Genomic DNA, 18,870 nt, shown 5'->3' with positions numbered 1-18,870 from the left:
ACAGAACTACAGACGCAGCAACATACGGAGGTTCTGCAGGAGATTGGTATTGCAGAGGAGCCAGAGGCGGAGGAGGTTATCTCTTCAAGTGAGATAAAGGAAGTGTTGGCAATGTGGGGAAAAGTTTTGGACTTTATTGAAAAGAAACACCCTGAAAAAGTTGCAACTAGTCGTGCAGCAGCGCTATTTAATGACACTTGCCTAACTCATTTCAGAAACATTCTAAAGGGGAGGAAGAAACAAAGCTCCTTGGACAGGTTTCTATTGAAACGCCCTGCAAATGAAAGTGACGAAAGCATGGCAAAAAAGAAAAAAACTAGTGAAGAAGAAAATTAAGTTAAGCAAAAGTTAAGTTTATTTCTTTAGATTCTTTTTTATGTATTAGGTGTTATTTTGTTTGTATACAATATTTGTTCATTATAAACACATTTTTCTTATGTTGAAAATATTTAACAAAAAATTGGGGTGGGTTTTTGGGGAAATTAATTTCAATGGGAAAACTTGATTTGAGATACGAGCATTTTGACTTACGAGCTCAGTCATGGAATGAATTAAACTTGCATCTCAAGGTACCACTGTATATGGGAAGATTAACTGAATATATAATTTGAATGCATTTTAGAAACAAGTAAGAGTTTCAAATGGCTTCATCAGAAGATATTTTAATTGGGAGATTGACTAAAAACTCAAACCAGGCTGCCTGCAAAGAAACAGATGCATTCCATCACTTAATTCTTAAGTATAATGGTTATATAAAAAGAAAATCCTATTTGCTTTAGAGTTCTAACATTTTTAGCATTTGTGTAATTATAGATGGATTGACGAAACACATGCAGGCAATAAATGCAATATATCTGGAAAAACTCATTTAGGCTGCCTAAAAGAATCATCAAAATTTGATTATAATAACAAATGCCTTTTCCTTCCTACTTCTCCACTATTTCTGTTGAGCAAAATCCTGTTCAAAGCAGAAAAATGATGCCCTAGCTAATACTGCAGATACACATTTCGTGGATATTGGGTTCAAATCCTAGCCAAGTCACTGTCTATGTAGAGATTTATCATCTTCTCCCTCCATCCAACTGAATCAATCTCTAGTTACTCTGGTTTTCCTCTTACATTCCAAAAGCATGTAGTTCAAGTGACTTACCATTCTAAACTGGTCTGGCATGTGAGAAGGAGCCCAGTCAAGAGCTGGTTGCTGCATTCAACCCAATACTGCCATAACTGAATAGGATTAAGAGACATTGATATGGATGGATGAAGGCAGTTCATTTGAGGCAATTTAAGAACATAAAAGCTTCTTAGCTACAGTATTCAATATGAAAAAATAAATGTGGTGACTAAACATTTTTTAAATTGAATATTCCAAATATTCTCTTCTGCTCCTTCAAGTGATCTTAAAGTAGATTTACTTTAAATTCATAAACAAAAAGGCACCTTTTCTTATTTATAATTCAATTTATATTTTTACTGTAAAAGGGGCATTTTAACATTTGCAAGAAACACTCTAAACTTCAAAGCTGTTCATGTTGCCAGTAAATCGACAGTAATTGAATCTCTGCCTACAGGATTCAATCTCATTAGAAATTCAAACATTCACACCTTGGCATTTAATGTAAGAATAGCAAGACATGGTTTAAGTATAGAGGAATGTTACCCATCCACCTTATAAATTAATGCCTGTAGTAACAGCATCTACCAATATCTTTGCCCAATTAAGGCATGTTCATGTATTTAATTACTCAAAAAGCAACTAATAATTAAACTTCAATTGTTAAATATACAGGACTTTGAATTTTTAACTTCTGTACAAACAAAACATCTTATTAGTAGGCAACTGAAGATCTTGGATCAGAAATTTCATCAGTGCACAAGCCTTCACATTCTCCAGGGTAGGAAATTACATGGTCATTCTACAATCAGTAATGAAAAGCAGAAGGCAAAAAGACAAAAATTGCATGCAGTAAAAAAAATGCCCTTTTCAGAAAGGTATTATTTACTTCTTGCAGTGTTCCTTCCCAAAAGCCAACAACTGCATTTGTCTTACTTACATTAGGAGGCCTGGGTTGGAGAGACAACAGGGAAGACCTGGCCACTTGTGAATACAGCTTTTGAAACCATCTTTAGCTTTGCATATGAAGCAATCTCACACAAATTTCTTGGGCCATGTCAGCAACTAGTATAAAATGAACTGGTAACACCATACCTGACTTTGAAAAAGAGGTGGTTGTTCCTGATTCTTCTTCGAAAAGGTAGGGTGCAAGACATGGACAATTTTACTTTCATCCTGGCTCAAATAAGGAGTTCCTCAAGCTGTTCATGAGCTCAGCAGTACATACTGCAGTTTGGAGAAGAGTGGTAATGCTATTTTTATAGTTCCACAAAGCTGGTAATCAATGTCTTCACTGAGATCTACGTAAATCCTTTTACCATTGGATTTCCACCAATCAGGATTAGTTTAAAGGCTGTTGTGAACAGGATGGGGAAAACTGAGCACCCAGTTGTTTTTCTTTTCTGAAGGTGATGCCAAACAGTTGTGGCCACCTGGGCACAAATATTGAAGTTGCTGAGATACTTAGCAGACTTTTTTTGTAATCAATTTTTTATTGAGGTCAAAAACAAATAGTATGGCAACAAAAAAAACAAAAAAAAACTTGTGGGCGAATGCAATGAGCTGATCCGAGAATGTGCCCATAGCCATTTGCCAGATCTAGCCACAGTATGTGTAGATCAGATTTCTTACACTTAACAGAACTGGATTTGATCCCAGATCATGGTGGAGTGTTCCACATAGCCACAGAACAATTGAATACCTGTCTTCTGGCAGCTGATGTTGATGTAGTTGTTCTCCCAGAAATAACTGGTTAAATGGTTAACCATCACAGAATAGAAGATCTTCCCTTCCACTTCAAGTAAGGTAACGCCTCTAAACTAGTAGATGTTGTGGGAGATTTTCTCTTTTAGGATATAGGTGATCATTGCCCTGCTCCACTCCAGTGGGATACCCTTAATTTTCTAGGAAACTCTTCTTAGCTTTCACAGCAGCTTTAATACCATGGGACAGTCCTTATATGTATGGTATGTTGTTTGGTTCTGGAATGGATGCAGCTCTTGCTCTTTTTTTTTTTTTTTTAACCACCGCCTACCACTGGTCTAATCTCCACCTATGGTGTCAAAGTGAGTAACTGGTTTTACAAGGCAGGTCACATATCTGGGCAATCCAAGTGGTATGTCCTTTCCTTACTAACCAATTTTTTTGATACAATTAGAAATCAGATTAAATCAGCCTTTTAATTAAAATCCAATATGTGTTAATTTACAACAAGTTAGCTCAACAAGTCACATAATTTGTTGATGGCCCTGCCTGTGTAACAGATTATTAAATCAACTGCTTGAGGTTAACTTTCAGAAATATGGTGGAGAACTAGGATTACACTTAGTTTTACTAGTAGCTAACAGATTCAAAAAGACAAAAACGTTCTTCATGTACCAATAGTTTTTTGTTTAATGTTATTTATATGATTATTTAATGATAGTCTTATGTCAATTTAAAGAATTATATTCACTGTAAAGCACAAAAATTTAGAATTAAGTAAACCGAATGTCTTCAAACTGATCATTATGATGCATTCTGCATGCAACAGTTGCCCATGTTGTAACGTAAAACTGCAGCAAATACTGTAGGTAAATTTATGTGGAATATGGTTGTTTACCTTAAGAAAAGCGTTTAAAGAAGAAAAACTTTCAAAAAAATGTCAACAAAGGAAAAGGTTTGCCAAATGATAGTGTCACACCCAAATAAGTAGCATGTGGAGTGAAAAACAGATTTGAGAAGAAACTCCAGACAGGCAACACCAATGACAACTTTCTAATACAGCTTAACAAATGCTGAGGCTACCGGACAAAGCCTGTAGCAGCAAAGCAGTTGGTATTATTGCTTAAAAATAAATCAATCATTTTATGTAACACATTTCAAAGTTTTGCTAGCTCAGTGTTTAGCATAGCAACAGTACAGAGGATCTGAATCCTGGCCAGGTCACCTTTTGTGTCTAGCTTACATATTTCTTCCACGTTTGTGTGGATTTTTCTTCAATATCATACAGAAATATGTGCCAAATAAATTGGTGACACTAAATTTGCTTGGCATAAAAGTATCATTCATGGGATTGATGCTCTGATCAGGATTGTTTTTTTTTTTTGCTTTGTACACGGTGCTGCTGGATAGAGTCTGCCTGACCATGTCCTAACATTTGGATTAAGTAGGTTCTGCAAATAAATTGATGGATGAATAGATTAAAACTACTTTCCAAATCAAATATAATAAGAAAGGGGCAGCATGGTGGCAGTGCTGCTTTGCATTAGGGAGATCAGGGTTTAGGTCCTGGATACCTCCTGTGTGGACTGTGCATGTTCCTTCCGTGTCTGTTGGGTTCCTTCAGGTTCTCAAATTCCCACCCACAGTCCATACACATGCATTTTAGATGGAATGGCGATGCTAAACGGTCCATAGTGTGTGATCACCATGTGATAGACCGACACCCTGTCCTGGGATTGTTCCTGCCTTGCACCTGATACCTGCCAATACAGGCTCCAGCTTTTCTGCGACCCTGCCCCAAATAAGCAGATTTAGAAGATGGATGGATGGATGGAGACATAAAGAAGCCTAGAATCATATTAAGGCTGGAATAAAAAAGCACAATGGAAGTTGCATGAAATTGACAACCACAAACAAATATGTTAAGATTTACTTGTGCCTGATTTGTGCCAGTCTTTACCATTACAAGTAAAAAAATACATGTTTCTTTTAAGGATGCACAATTACATTACTGAAGTGTTTAATGTCAGTTAACCCCTCTCCAGCAATTCAAAGACTTCAAACCCAGCTCAATTATTATGACTGGTTTGTGCCCTTTACAGTAATGTTTTTTGATGCTTTACTTTTAACGGTATCAAATTAGAGGACATGTATTAGATTAAGAAGATTCAAGAAATTAACAAGTGATAAATCAAGCTTATAACTACCACAAAAAGCCACAGAATCAGACCGGTTTTTATCTGTGCTCCTGAAGTCAGCTTTTTTATTAATTAATTTTACTTTAGCCTATGATATTACCATCATCCCTATCTGCTTGGTGTAGTCTGTCAAGCTGGGTCCATCCACTTGTGATCCCAAAGTGTCACTTTCTCTCAGAAGTCTCAGAAGGTACTCCCCTTAAGAAGCACTCCAGTATGTGTTATTTATTTATTTATTATAATATATATATATATATATATATATATATATATATATATATATATATATATATATATATATATATATAAAAAGACTCAAGACTTGGGTGGGAAAAAGAGTATGGCTCTAGACAAGACAGAAAACATGATACCTCAGTTTATACACAGAAAATAGGATTAAGTCAGTCTGGGATATGGATGGATAGGTCTATAGGGAGATGACCTGCATTACGTCTGCCTTTATTTTTGAAATAAATACACTGGAGCCCGAGTGGTTACAAGACCTTATTTGTGTTGTTGCAGCATCTTTTCAAAAATGGTCTTTTCTTTTAAATAATGCATAAAAAATGTAATTTTGACTTGTCACTCTATCATAAAAGTAAATCTGAAGACTACACTCTTGTTCTAGGTGATTTTAATCTAACAATTCACTCTATCCACTCAACAAGACAAACTATTAAATAATAAAATCTTTTGCATTTTAGTTTACAGAAAGAAACACAATATCATTTAACACTTCACAACTTCAACATAACAGTATAAATGCAGTTTAATAAAAAGGCATCAGATTTGCCATTTTTGTATTTTGCAGGTGGGTAACTTCACAAAGCTTGTGATCTTACTGTAAGCCAGAGTTGTAAACAAGCCATTGCTAACAATCATCAACAAGTCAGGTTACATGTCAGCAGATCGGCTAATGCCAAAGGCAAATGAATTAACAAATGATTAAATTGTGACCTTTTCTTTATGACAAGAGGCATATTTTTAGTTAAGGGTGGCTTACAATCCAACAAGTCAAAAAAATGAAAGCAAAACAAAAATTAAATTAACATTACACTTTTCTCCGCAAATCTAGACTGTCAATCTTTCCTATCTACTCCTCTATGATCATATCGCACCTATTAGTTGAGTATAAAGTTAGGACTGGGCGATACTAAAAAAAAAAAAAGAAATAAAACCTCAAGTTTTTTTTTTTTTTTAACTATTTCAACACAGTATGTTGTAAACTGCAAATACAACTGTATCCATCTTAGAAACATAAAATCATATATATATATATATATATATATATATATATATATATATAAAATTTATTGTGATGGGCTTTCAGCACACCTGGGAGTGGTTCCAGGTTCAATTAATAAAACACCTGGAACACTCCCAGAGCTATCATAAAAGGAGTCGCCTCACGCCCAGCTATGAATAAAATGTGTGTGTTGGACTGGAACTTGTGTCTACCTCTCTGTGTCAGGTTAGGGAGGCTATACGCCAGTAGTCTACATAGAGCTTTCTTACTGCGAGGCAATAGTCATACCACTGCATCACCTGTTTGATATGTGTGTGTGTTTATGTATATATATCGTGACAGACGGCTGACAGCTCAACCCAGCCCGGATGCCCACAGAGTGGAAGGATGGGAGAAGGCAACCTCTTTGGGACACTATTTCCCCCAAGACGTTAGATGGCAGCTTCCCTACAGTGTAGTGGTGCCCTGGATTCCTGCAGGACACCACGGGACATTTAGTTTTATATCACAGGCCGGGGGATGCTTTGAGAGAATCTGGGGACTCATATCTTCCCCATAGCCCCAAAGTACTTCCGGGCTGATTAAAGAACTTGTTCTCCTTCTGACCTGGAAGTGCTAGCAAGTCACGTGAGAGGAAGAACAGAAGCACTTCCGGGTTGAGAACTATTTAAAGGACTGCTGAAAACCCTACAGGTGAGCAGAGTCAGGTGGAGGTGGACAAAGCTTGCTGGGAGGCGTGGAGGAGAAAATATATATATATATATATATATATATATATATATATATATATAGAGAGAGAGAGAGAGAGAGAGAGAGAGAGAGAGAGAGAGAGAGAGAGAGAGAGAGAGAGAGAGAGAGAGAGAGAGAGAGAGAGAGAGAGAGAGAGAGAGAGAGAGAGAGAGAGAGAGAGAGAGAGAGAATTGTATTAATTAGTGTAATTACTTCCCTTTATTGTGTGCTTTTGCAGGGGGATGTGGGTGAGGCTTAATTGAGAGTGAACTGAAGCACAACACAAAGAAGAATCTAAGAGTTGTTGTTGAACTCCTGCTTTGTCAGCTTTTCTTCATAGCTTAAGCACTACAAACTATCCTCCATGAATTTAGCAGTTCTGGAATCCAATCAGAAACCAAAAGAACAAAATTCTTGACAACATCCCCTGCTTGCTTTTTTGCATACAGATGGAAATGACTGCATTAAAATAAATGATCTGCCGGATTCTGGCAGACAAATGGATGGGGAACATCTCTGTAAAGGCATCCCTTCCACTACGCACACATTCTGATAGCACCTTGACCGATCAATACAGTCAGCCTGCTCATCCCTCTCTCCCATCACAACCTAGCCACTGTTGCAGGGCAAGAAGGCATAATGGACATCTCTGGTGAATTCTTCAACAATACCGAGATAAGGCACCATTTCTCTCAAACAAAACAACACTCTCTAACCGGATATACTGTATAGCAGGGATTGTGCCCTGTGCAGTGTCTGCTAAAGCAGTTGCTTTATCTTTGTTCTATGCTTTCTGCCAGGTGTTTCTGCTTTAAGCTCTGAAACAAAGTGGATGTGCTGCCACTTTTAACTGTTATCATCATTTTGCAATCTTTGCCTTTTACATTAGTTTGGTCTATATCCGATCCTTCATATCTAAACCAATTCCAGACAACCAACTTTCCAGTACTTTCTTAAGGAAATGCTCATTCAAGAAGTGCCACGCGACACATTCTTTGCATTAATATACTTTAATTGTTTAGCCAGGTGTAGTTAACTTTTGTGTAATGTACAGGTTCAGTTTACAGAAAAAAAATTTTTAACCACCCTATACATGACTGACACACAGTCCAGTTATAAATACATGAGAGAGTAGAATATGAGAAATAAAGCAGGAAATTGAAAAATGCAGAACAAACTGAAAAGTTAGTAAAATGACAAAAGTGCCACACTATGCTCCTATCAAGAGCTGTCACATGCTTAATTTATGAAAAAGCCATTCCTGCATAAAGGGATTTAAGATCTTTATACAGGTTTTCAGAATATGTTCCCAATAGCTTCAACTGTAGGTGATATATTTGAAGGTGGGCAGTAATTACTCACTTCATCGGGAAGCTATAAAGTGCATTATGTTCCTTTTAGCAGTTGTATATGGTACATCACTATGTGGTTTAGTGGCACACACTTTATTTAACGGCAAATAGGCTTATGTTCAAATTAAAGAAACTGACTTTTGCTTTGCAAAGATAACTTGTCTTTGAATTGCAAATGAAGTGATACATGGATCTTTCAAAAGAAGTTCCTTTTTTTTAATTTTAAGCAAAAATTAAATCATTTAAATATTTTAAAGCTGAACACGTTGTGAGAATATAACTGTAAAAGCAACAAGTCTGCACACTGTCAGTGCTCAATCTACTGGAGTTAATGGAGCACAGATCAGCATTATGAAAAAGTAAACACTTCAGGTAACATGGTAAAATAAAATTATTTTTCTTATAAATTACAAAAAAGACAAACTGTTCCAATTTAACCCTTTTTCACATTTAGTGTAGGAATCTGCAATAAGTCAAACTGCTTTGTAAAGAAATAAACACTTATTTAGAAACATTTAAGCATCCATTCATAATCAACTTCAGGGTCACAGCTGTCAGAGTCTAGGGTTCAGGTTAACTGGTACTGTCCAAGTGTTGGTGTGTGCACTGTAATGGACTGGCACTCTATCCAATTGGTTCTTGCCTTCTGTCAGTCCCCTAGGACTGAATTAAATTTGTATGATAATGGAGGATTAAAAAAAAAAAAAAAATTTTTTTAATTTGTTTCTAAATGTAAATAGATTTCACGAGGGTCAGAATATGTTTGGCTGATGTCTCAGAGGAAACTAGGTTCAAAACCTGTCCCAGTGATTATTGGAATAGAGTTTGAACATTCATGCTGTCTGTGTGTAACTTCCCCAGAGACTTCCATTTCATCCTACATCCCAAAAATATTTTGGTTAGGTGGACTGACTAAGCTGGTTCAATAAGAGTAAGTGTGGGTGTGTGACACCCTTCTCATGCAGGGCTGGTACTGGCTGGGTATAAAATACTTCAAGATAAGACCCAAAGACAAGTAGAATAAAAAAATAATGGAAGGAAGGTACATAAACCAAAGCAAAGAAAAGAGCTAGTGTCAGTAAATGGGCCACAAGAGACATAGGCAGGGACAACTTTATTAGTAGTAGCCCATTTTCAGCGTCATATTAATTTAGCTCAGTATATTTCCTTTCCTATATTATAAATGAGCCGTTTTTACTTTAATCCACTGTGTTTTCTTGCCTCATACAGACACATCTCCAAGGTATGATCATATTGGCTATAAATAACCAGCACTGCTATGATATTTACATATCTAAAAACTTGATAAACTTTTAACACAGTTCAAATAAAGATATTTTGCAGACTATAATACTCAGTTTAAAATTTTAGATTAAAAAAAACAAAAAACTCTCATCTACATATTTTTTTTTAAGTTAGTAATGTTCTGCACAATTCAAGATAAGACTTGTGAAATGTGTTATAAAAATATTAAGACCTATAAAAATACTGTATTGCATTTTTTCTTCACTTGGTACAAGACTTTCAAGAGCCTAAACTGAATGATATGTGGATTTTGCATGGAGCACCAAAACCACAAATTAAATTCCATAATTCATTGGAAAGAGAATGTTATGATTAACTATCTTGTTTAGCAAGCAAATTACTTTGTAATCACTGCCCCCAAAACTCTCACAACTTTCTGCATCAATTCCGTTTATAATATTCAAGCATTAAATCAAATATTAAAAAACTGAGATTGAGAAAGAGATTAAACAGTGGCTTCCAGTTTTCACACAGTTCTCCCATGAATTTGGGCACCAGAACATAATTGTCAAGCTTTCATTTCATTAGGTGTAGAACAAAGCAACAGTGAGATTACATTAGAACATTAGAAACATGGTTTTGAAAATATGTGTATAAGAGAAACTCTAACGTGTATTATTTTGAAATCTGCTACACTAGCCATTTTCTGATTCCACAAGGTCTAAGACAACCAGACTCTTTTGTGGGACCATAAAGTGAAGGCAAGGGTTTTTTTTTTTGTGGGTACACCTACAGCGCATACACTGGGTCAACACAAAATTGCTAATAAATTGAAAATACTGTAAAGATCTTTGGAATTCAGAAAGAAGTCAACACACCGGAAAAAATAAACTAACAAACATGCAGAGACCATGCAAGCTCCAAAAAGTTGGGCCAGAATTTAATCCTTGTTCCTGAAGTTCTGAGACAGAAAATAGTATGAATGCACTACATTGCCACCTTAGGCAAATGATAATAATTAAAAACTGCCACCTAAAAAAGTATTATAATTCTCTTCGAGAACAGCATAAGAGAAACACAGAAAGAGAACAAAGACCAAACTGTAACATATTTAAAGGTTTCTCCCTCAATCCACAAGTCATCACCCTAAATGAAGGAATGTGACCCAATATGACTGTGCATCTTTAAAATGAACCCCAAACCAACAACCAGCAGTCTGAAGACATGGAAGAGAGAAGGGATATATTTTTACTTTGAGAAACGTACTATATTTCAGAAGGTACAATAGTGATTGAAGGATCATACCAGAACAAAGATTATCTGATGTCAACCTCCAACTCCTCATACTATATATTCAAACATAAAAGAATAATTAACCTCATTACAAAAAGCTTTCTCCTGTTTGAATTAGCTGCATTTTCTGATTGGTTAGACATACTGTGCATTTGCCTTCTTAAAAACTATGGAGAAAAAGTCATTTGGTTTTACAAGGGATCAGTGTAACGTTGTTGCTACATACTGTACTAGCACAAAATCTTTGGCACAAGCTATATTTTGCACATCTATTAAGGGCTTTATATTAGTTGTTGTGTGCATTACTTACAGCAATCTAAAAACATGAAGGGTCCATACAAAAATCATATCTAGAATTACAGAATTGTGCATATTAATGATTTTTCCTACATAAATGTACATTGCAAATCCCTCAGTTAAACAATAGTTTAAAATAGTCATTCCATATACTAAAATTAGAATTTTAAGCCTTGTTTTCCAAAATTTTAAAAATTAACTTTCTTGTAAGGAACCAGTATCAACCCATCCATGACTGGTTCCTATCCTGTGTGCAATTGTACTGGTATAGGCTCTGGCTCCTTATGACCCCCAAACTGGATTACATGTATTTAGTAAATAGATGAACTAAGCAGTCAAATTGACGTTAAGATTTCTGCTAGATAGCTTCAGCTGATACAGGCCAGTACAGGAATAGTCACTAAAAGAAAAGATTTTCTGAACAATGCTATTTTTTTGATTTTATTAAGCACATCGCTGGTTGAATCCATGTTTTTAAGTACATGTTTTTATTTAAAGCTATAGTTAAATCCACTGACATATCAAGTGACTAACCTAAATACGACAGATTAGGATTAAGTGAGGTTTAAACACTAGGAAACTGGCTTGATGATTAAAGACATATCAAAAATGGACAAAGAAAAAAACAAAGATAAATGCTCATATGTTCAAAGAATTGTCCTGGATTACTGGTAACAGATGAGACTTTTCTGTATGTGATGATTATGAGACACAAACCAAAAGGTATGCCAGTTTCCTCTTAAAACACTTCAAAGAACAAGGAGATAAACAACCCCACCCTTGTACTGTTAATACTAGACATAGAGGACAGTAACTCACTGGTGCAGTTTTGTATACCAAGACCCAAACTAAAAATCAAACATTGCAATTATATTTAGGCATCTGCACAAATTAAAGAGCACATCAACAACAGCAATAATTTATTATACCTGCTGTAATACATGCTAGTCTGCACCATCACATAAACACTATCAGCCCCTTAAATGAGAAGTGTGACCATTTAAGTTTAGGAGTTACTTTTTATTTAATAGCACTAATTCATTTAAAAGGAAAATATATTTTAACATGAAGAAGGAAACATCTCAAACAGGACACTTGCCTGAATAACACACCTTAAACTAAAACACTCATGTTCATTGTAAAACAGGCAATTTCAGTATCACAGCCTCTTTGAAAAGTAGCTCATTTTAAGCCTGCATTCTACACACTAGCACAAGCACAGAAGCACTCTGGGTGCAATAGCATTTGCTCTATGTTTTTAAATACTGACACAAAAGGTTTAAGGAAATGCAGGCCAAATTGTTAACATATGTTGAGACTTTCACAACTAGTCCACAACTTCCTGCAGGTCTGTCTCTAAGTTACCCCCACTCCCTTACCCTTAATTGTTTCCACTTTTTCCAAGGAACTGTTACAGACCTAGAAAGCAGTAGGTTTTCTGCCACACTCCCAATTGCTGAGTTCCTTTTAAATTCAAGAGCATTGCGCTACATAGTCTAACACAGGATTCAAAAGAATCATGTATTAGACTATGACATGAGAAGCCATTCAAAAATTGTGCATTTACAGGTGATACAAAAATTACACTACACATCTTAGGGACACTTCACTACAAAGAAAACAGAAGAGTAGTCATATTGGAAACAGCTGTTCTTGTGAAGGTGAAGAGTGCATCCATGTAACAAAACTGAAGAGACACCTCCACAACTATGTCAGTGTTTGAGAGGTCCATTCTTCAGATTACACAGTTTTTTGCCTAGGTCTGCTGAGAAAGAAGTTTACACCAATATCAAATATCCATTCAAATGCTGTAGTGTCCATTCTTCTTGGTATCTCCTCATTTAACACTGGGTTGCACTGAGTCAATATCTGTCCTGGCAGACCTGAGCACAAACCAGGAATTCAACTTGGAAAGGTTCCAAGTTCACAGCAGGGCACACTTGAGCACAAATGGCTAATGTAGAGTACCCAATTAACCTCGCATGCATATCTTTAGGATAGGACAGGAAAACTAAAGTACAGTAGCAGAAGGAAAATGCACACAGGCACAAGGAGAATATCCCTTCTCCACACTGACAGATAATTGGCTGGGAATTGATCCAAAGAATAAAGCAGCGAGTATCCAACTCTGCTGCTCAACAAATAAATATACACAGTGTACAGCTTGTCATGTAAATATACACAATGTAAAAGGCTCGCCACTTATTTTCAGTAATTAAATATTACTTTAGAAGTCTTTTAAGAGGACATCCATTGTTGGTACACATAACCATTCAACCACTATAAGCAGATTTTATAAAATGTTAAGTCGAATATAATGAAAACATTAAATTGCACAGGACACACATTACAATCATTTGTTTTCTGAATTTGCCTTCTTTATTACTGGAACATGGACTGCCAAATCAAGCCCTGTAGTGACTTGTGAAAGAATGGAAGCAAAACTTGGGTAACACACCAGTGCATCTTAAGGTCCACACAGAACACAAACTCACTCATTCATTAATGCAGTGGCAATATAGAGATGTTAATGAAGCTAATGTGTGTCTTTGGGTTGTATGAAGAAAGCTATGCTTGCACTGAGAGAGCGTGCAAACTTCACACAGACAGTAACCAAACTGAGATTTGAGACCAGGTCTCCGATGTTCTGAGGCTACAGCACTAACCATTCCATCTCCATAAAGCCCCATTAGAATGAACAAATTAGAAAATCATCAATCAATAGCACAATGCAATTAAACATATACATTCATTTTTAAAAACAGCCTGGTATGAGCATGTGTGTACCTAGACTTGTAGGCTACCTTGAGCCTGATGCTACTGGTTAGTTTTATGTCTTCCAACTCTGTACTGATCAAACAGTTTCAGGTAAATAGGTGGATTAATGATTTCTATAATCATAAAGTAAATACAGATGGATAGAATAATTAATTAAATGAAACTTCGTTTTAAACACAGAGTTAACTGAAAGTGGCCTGCAACAGTAAATTTGATGGAAAGTTTTTTTTGTTATTAATTAGAGGAGGGGTAATAGCCTGAAACATGGCGTTAGCTACAGCTGACCTTCAACCACCCTGGCCTCAGGCCATTACAATTAATTAAGGGAAGATTCGTCATTTAAAGGCTTACACATTCTACGCAAATTACAAACCAGGAATTCCCAATTAACATGAAAAATACTCTGCACTTAACTAGCTCCCAACCCAAGTTTAGTTTCTCCATTTCATCTGATGCTTTTAAAACTGAATCTCCCCCCTGGTCACGTAATGAGAAAGCAAAAACAAAAAATTGACACTTAGCTGAACACAAGCATGCTTATAATAGAAGAGGAGTTCATTAAAGTTCCTTATAATCAAAGAGTAACTTAAAGTTAACAATGACCATCAGTAATCAAATTTTTAACATATCTGACAATGTAACTACACTAACCCCCAAATCCTTCTCAGAAGAGTGCACTTCTTAAGAGTGAGGAACAACCAGCTCAGCTATAAAGGAGAATTGCAAGCACAGAGAGACTATTGAAACGTCCCCTTTAGCTTTGTTACTCCTATTTTAGTGTTGAGGAGTAGGGGCATCTGCCCATATCTTTGCACCTTAACTGCTTGAACTGGGCATATGCAGAGTCAGGACTGTTAGATTTATCATTCAGAAGAGGTGCTCAGAATGGGGATTACCCTTTCCGACAAGCCATCGTTTACATTAAGTTCACAATGACAAGTCATGGCCATGCCAGTTCTTCTTCTAAAGCTTTCCACTTTTATGTGAGGTCATTATATTTGACCAGCCTTGTCAGCTATCAATTTATAATACTGTTTAAGTAGTTGTCAAAGAAATGAACGAAATTAGAGAACAAGAAAACTTTTTACTTTTTTTAACTGTACTTACTGTACTTTGTTTCCGAAAAAATGTTATTACTCAAAGATTACGAGCTTGAACCTACAAAAAGTAACGAAACATTGTTTGCATCTGTTGTAACAATGATCGCTGTGAAAGGCGCTACATAACATAAACATTGACGAATAACTAACCAATCACGCACCTTTGTTTACACAGCGATATTTGCCACGATATATTCAATCTTGTTCGCTACTACCAATGAGCAAACTGCTAAGTTTGCCACAAGCAAAATCATCCGCGTGCAAACAAAAGTGAGTGGGTGAGTCGAGAATTCTAACATTGCAGAAAGGCTACTTAAGACACACGCCACGATGTCCCTTGTCACTGAGCCTTTCAACCAAGCGGGCATATGAATTGCCAAGAGCCCAACACAACGCACACAATCGGCGCACGTGCAGCCTGATAAATCACTCACCGGCATACTTCTCATTGTGACAAGCAAACAGGGCCCTACGTGACAGCAACACGCGCGGCTTCCGTTCTTTCTTCGCCACGAAGGCGCGCACCATAGAAAAGACAACGACGGGCTTCCCGGGAGTCTGCCATGTGAGCTCGACTCCTGCGGGGCTCTTCTGTATTGCAGACTCCCGTGGGGCTCCGGCGCTCCCGCCGTCAGCGCCAACCCAGACTCCCTTGACATTAAAAAGACAACTTACTTTTTTCCCCTCTCATCTCACACTCATCTCTACGATCTTCTCTCTTGTACTGCACGCCACTTCTCTGTTTCTGAACTTTTTTTTTTCATTCGGACAACGGTCGAAACAGCCTGAGCTCACCTCAAGTACTCCGTTCAGTCACCAGCCTCCTGATGTGGGGCTGCCTTCCCGTAAGTGAGCTGCTTTTTCTCCGCTCCTCCTTTGCCAAATAGATTCGGAACTCTTCTCCACTCACTGGAAATTACTATTGCTTGGGGTGTGTGGTCCAGATGACTCAATAATTAAGTCACAGAGAGGAGGCTCCACCTCTACACTCCCCCTCTCTCTCTCTCTCTCTCTGATCGCTATTCATTACCAGAAAGGAAATTTCACAGGGTTTTCTGGGCAGCTCCCCTGGGGGGTGTTGTAACCGAGTGGGGGAGGAGGTGCTAGTGGTGCTGCTTTCTCTACAGAAGGATTGCCGCGGAGCTTAAAAAATAAAAATACTTAGTGTACACTGTCGAATTCTTGCAGAGTAAAATAATCAAAAATATATTTTAAACTAGTCCTATACTGTCAGTGTGGTTTATGACACAGACGAGTTTTAGGATAGCGTTATCACAATACTGAATGAGTACAGAAAACTGTAGCTAAATATTGCACCCCGTTTTACAGTACTCAGCGCCAAAATCAGTGCATTCCATTCTTAAGTTTTTCCCATTACTGTATACCAAAACATTTATTTTATGTATATTGCTTAGTTATTTGTTTGTCTGATCATTTAGATTGCATTAACCATGACGAGCACACCTATTTTCATCAATGTATTTAGCTAACTCAGAGATGGATAGAAAGCGCTTTATTTGTCCAAAGGGGGGAGTTTAGCTTTTTAAGGAAGCTCAAGAATCGTTGTTACAAACAACAGCAACCACCCTCAGATACACACCAGAACTAAGAAAAAAAAACTTAGCTAATTCTAAGAAGCATTATAAAAGCATATTGCCAGAGGTATGAGGGAGCCCTAGTGACGTTTCTTTACAAATATCTTCTAAATAATTCATTGGCTGAAAGTACTTATTGCTAGTGTTTTAGAGAAATGATGTGCAGCATTGTTCATAATGACCATCGGTTTTGTCTTAATTGTCTCCTCTGCTACTATTTCTCTGTGTACCACAACTGAGTCTGCCTTCTTGATTAGCTTGTTGATTCGGTGGACTGTCCTGAAGTGACATTACTGTCCCAGCACACCACAGCGTGGAAAATTGCACTGACCATCCCACAGTTGTAGAACATGTAAAGAATGTTGCTACCCAAATTAAAAGAACACAGCCTCCTATAAGAAAAAAAAAAGAGTCTGTTCTGTCCTTTCTCCACTGTGTTACTGGACAAGTCCAGCTAATCAGTGATGTGGCTCTCCATTCACTTGTAGTAGTGTGCCAAATCCACATCTACTCCTTGGTGATTTGTCATAGTGGCTCTTAAGAAACAAAGTTCTTTGTCTGACTCCAATACTCATACTGTCTTATCCTCCTTGTCAATACCCCATAAGTGCAGTACCATCTGAGAATATACAGAAGTGCCCAGGTGGTAGAGGGTGAAACTCACAAACTGTGCTCAGCCAGACAGATAGTCCTTTATACAAGGTACCATAGACTCATCCACCTGCACATCCCTGAGCTTACCCCATAACAGGAATGGCTAGATGGTATTGAAGGCACTGGAGAAATAGTTCTTGTATATCTATCTATCTCTCTCTCTCTCTCTCTCTCTCTCTCTCTCTCGTATAAAAAAATTAACTGTAACATTGGTATATAAGCAGACTTTAAGAACCTTGATATGTATACCCATGAAACCAGTACTTTTAAGTTTATTTGCCAAAAGCAACATTAAAAATTTGCCAAATAAATCTCAGCCCATCATTCACTGTCCTTGCAAAATCAACACTAAGTATCAATTGGCTGTCCCTACATTTAGCTGTTAAGCACAACATATTTCAGACATGACTAAATACTGCCAACAGGTGGATAATTGAGAGAAACAATGAAGTGGTGACCTGAATAAATATTTTGCCCCTATCTATGCATTAGCACATCCATGTGTGGATATTAGTGCAATAGCCGAGTGCCGTATGTTGCATTTAATGATATGTAAGTCCAGCTGTGAATCCTTGTTGTCCTACCAAAAGCTTATACGTTTTAAAGAATATTCAAACACAGTCTTTTCTGTTTTCTGCTGAATGCAGTAGTATATACGGTGAGCTAAGAACCACCCCAGCAATTGTCCCACAAAGCATTTGTTGTGATTAATTTTTAAAGGCAGGAAACTACAAAGCACTTTTGACTTCTTCCTGATAGTAAATGCTTGTTATTACAAATTACACGAAATGAAATAGAAATTAAACAACTTAAATATTCTCAGTCTAATATTTGCCAACAACAGAAGGCAGCATTGTTTGGCAATGTCAAGTACCTGTTGTAAAGCTGGGCCTAAGCTAAATGCCGTAAACAGCTTTCAGCAACTGCATGTGTCATATTATTGGCATACATAAAACTCTAGTTGAAATAAGACATTGTTGGGTATAATTTCTAGGCTCTGACTGGTGGTGGTCAATTGATTGACCCAGTGACAAAGGCACTGAATTGATTGTTTCTATAAAGGGAAACTCACTACACCCCTTCCTGATTAAACCACCTATGAAATTAAAATCACTTATGAGTAGGACAATGGACTATATTAAGCTTCTGAGGACATTGTCTCAATAATTTGGTATCTAATTTACTTAATGCTATTGTAGTAACATGAGTGTTTAAGGCAGGTATGAAACACTCAGATATTTGGGTGCCAGTCTTTTCATTTTTGTAAACTACTTTAGGGAAATCAGAGTAGCAGGAGTCAGTGCCTATCCTTACAGCATCAGAGACAAGGTAGGTACCAAATGCAGCCAGGATTAAGGTTAAGGTAAATGTGCTTACAAAAACAAACTTTCACTAAATGTTCCAGCTTTTCCATATTTAAAAGGCAAGGATACAAAAATTAAATAAGAAAACAAACATTTACTACACATATTTGAATGTGCATCAGTTTTTTGGTATGTTCAAAACATGGAACCCTGACATCATCACATGTTCAGGTTCAAATTCAACAGTAAACAAACAAATAA

General features: G+C 36.9%; 1 protein-coding gene across 2 annotated transcripts in view; it reads right to left on the bottom strand.

Annotated features, from left to right (window-relative positions):
- Positions 1 to 16,038, bottom strand: part of fam107b (family with sequence similarity 107 member B) — a 92,116-nt gene extending 76,078 nt beyond the window's left edge. The window contains exon 1 of one of the 2 annotated variants that reach the window (XM_028815110.2): positions 15,852 to 16,038. Coding sequence is in view for 1 of the 2 variants with exons in the window: in XM_028815104.2 (XP_028670937.1) it covers positions 15,732 to 15,747 (16 nt within the window). In the remaining variant the exon portion in view is untranslated. Of the gene's footprint in view, positions 1 to 15,731 lie in introns of both variants that reach the window. The other variant, XM_028815104.2, reaches the window with a different exon arrangement.
- Between the last annotated feature and the right edge of the window lie 2,832 nt (positions 16,039 to 18,870).

Source organism: Erpetoichthys calabaricus, chromosome 1 (assembly GCF_900747795.2).
Source record: "Erpetoichthys calabaricus chromosome 1, fErpCal1.3, whole genome shotgun sequence".
Classification (NCBI taxonomy): Eukaryota; Metazoa; Chordata; class Cladistia; order Polypteriformes; family Polypteridae; genus Erpetoichthys; species Erpetoichthys calabaricus.
The sequence above is the reverse complement of the archived record's forward strand: the minus strand, read 5'-3'. Positions and strand labels throughout refer to the sequence as shown.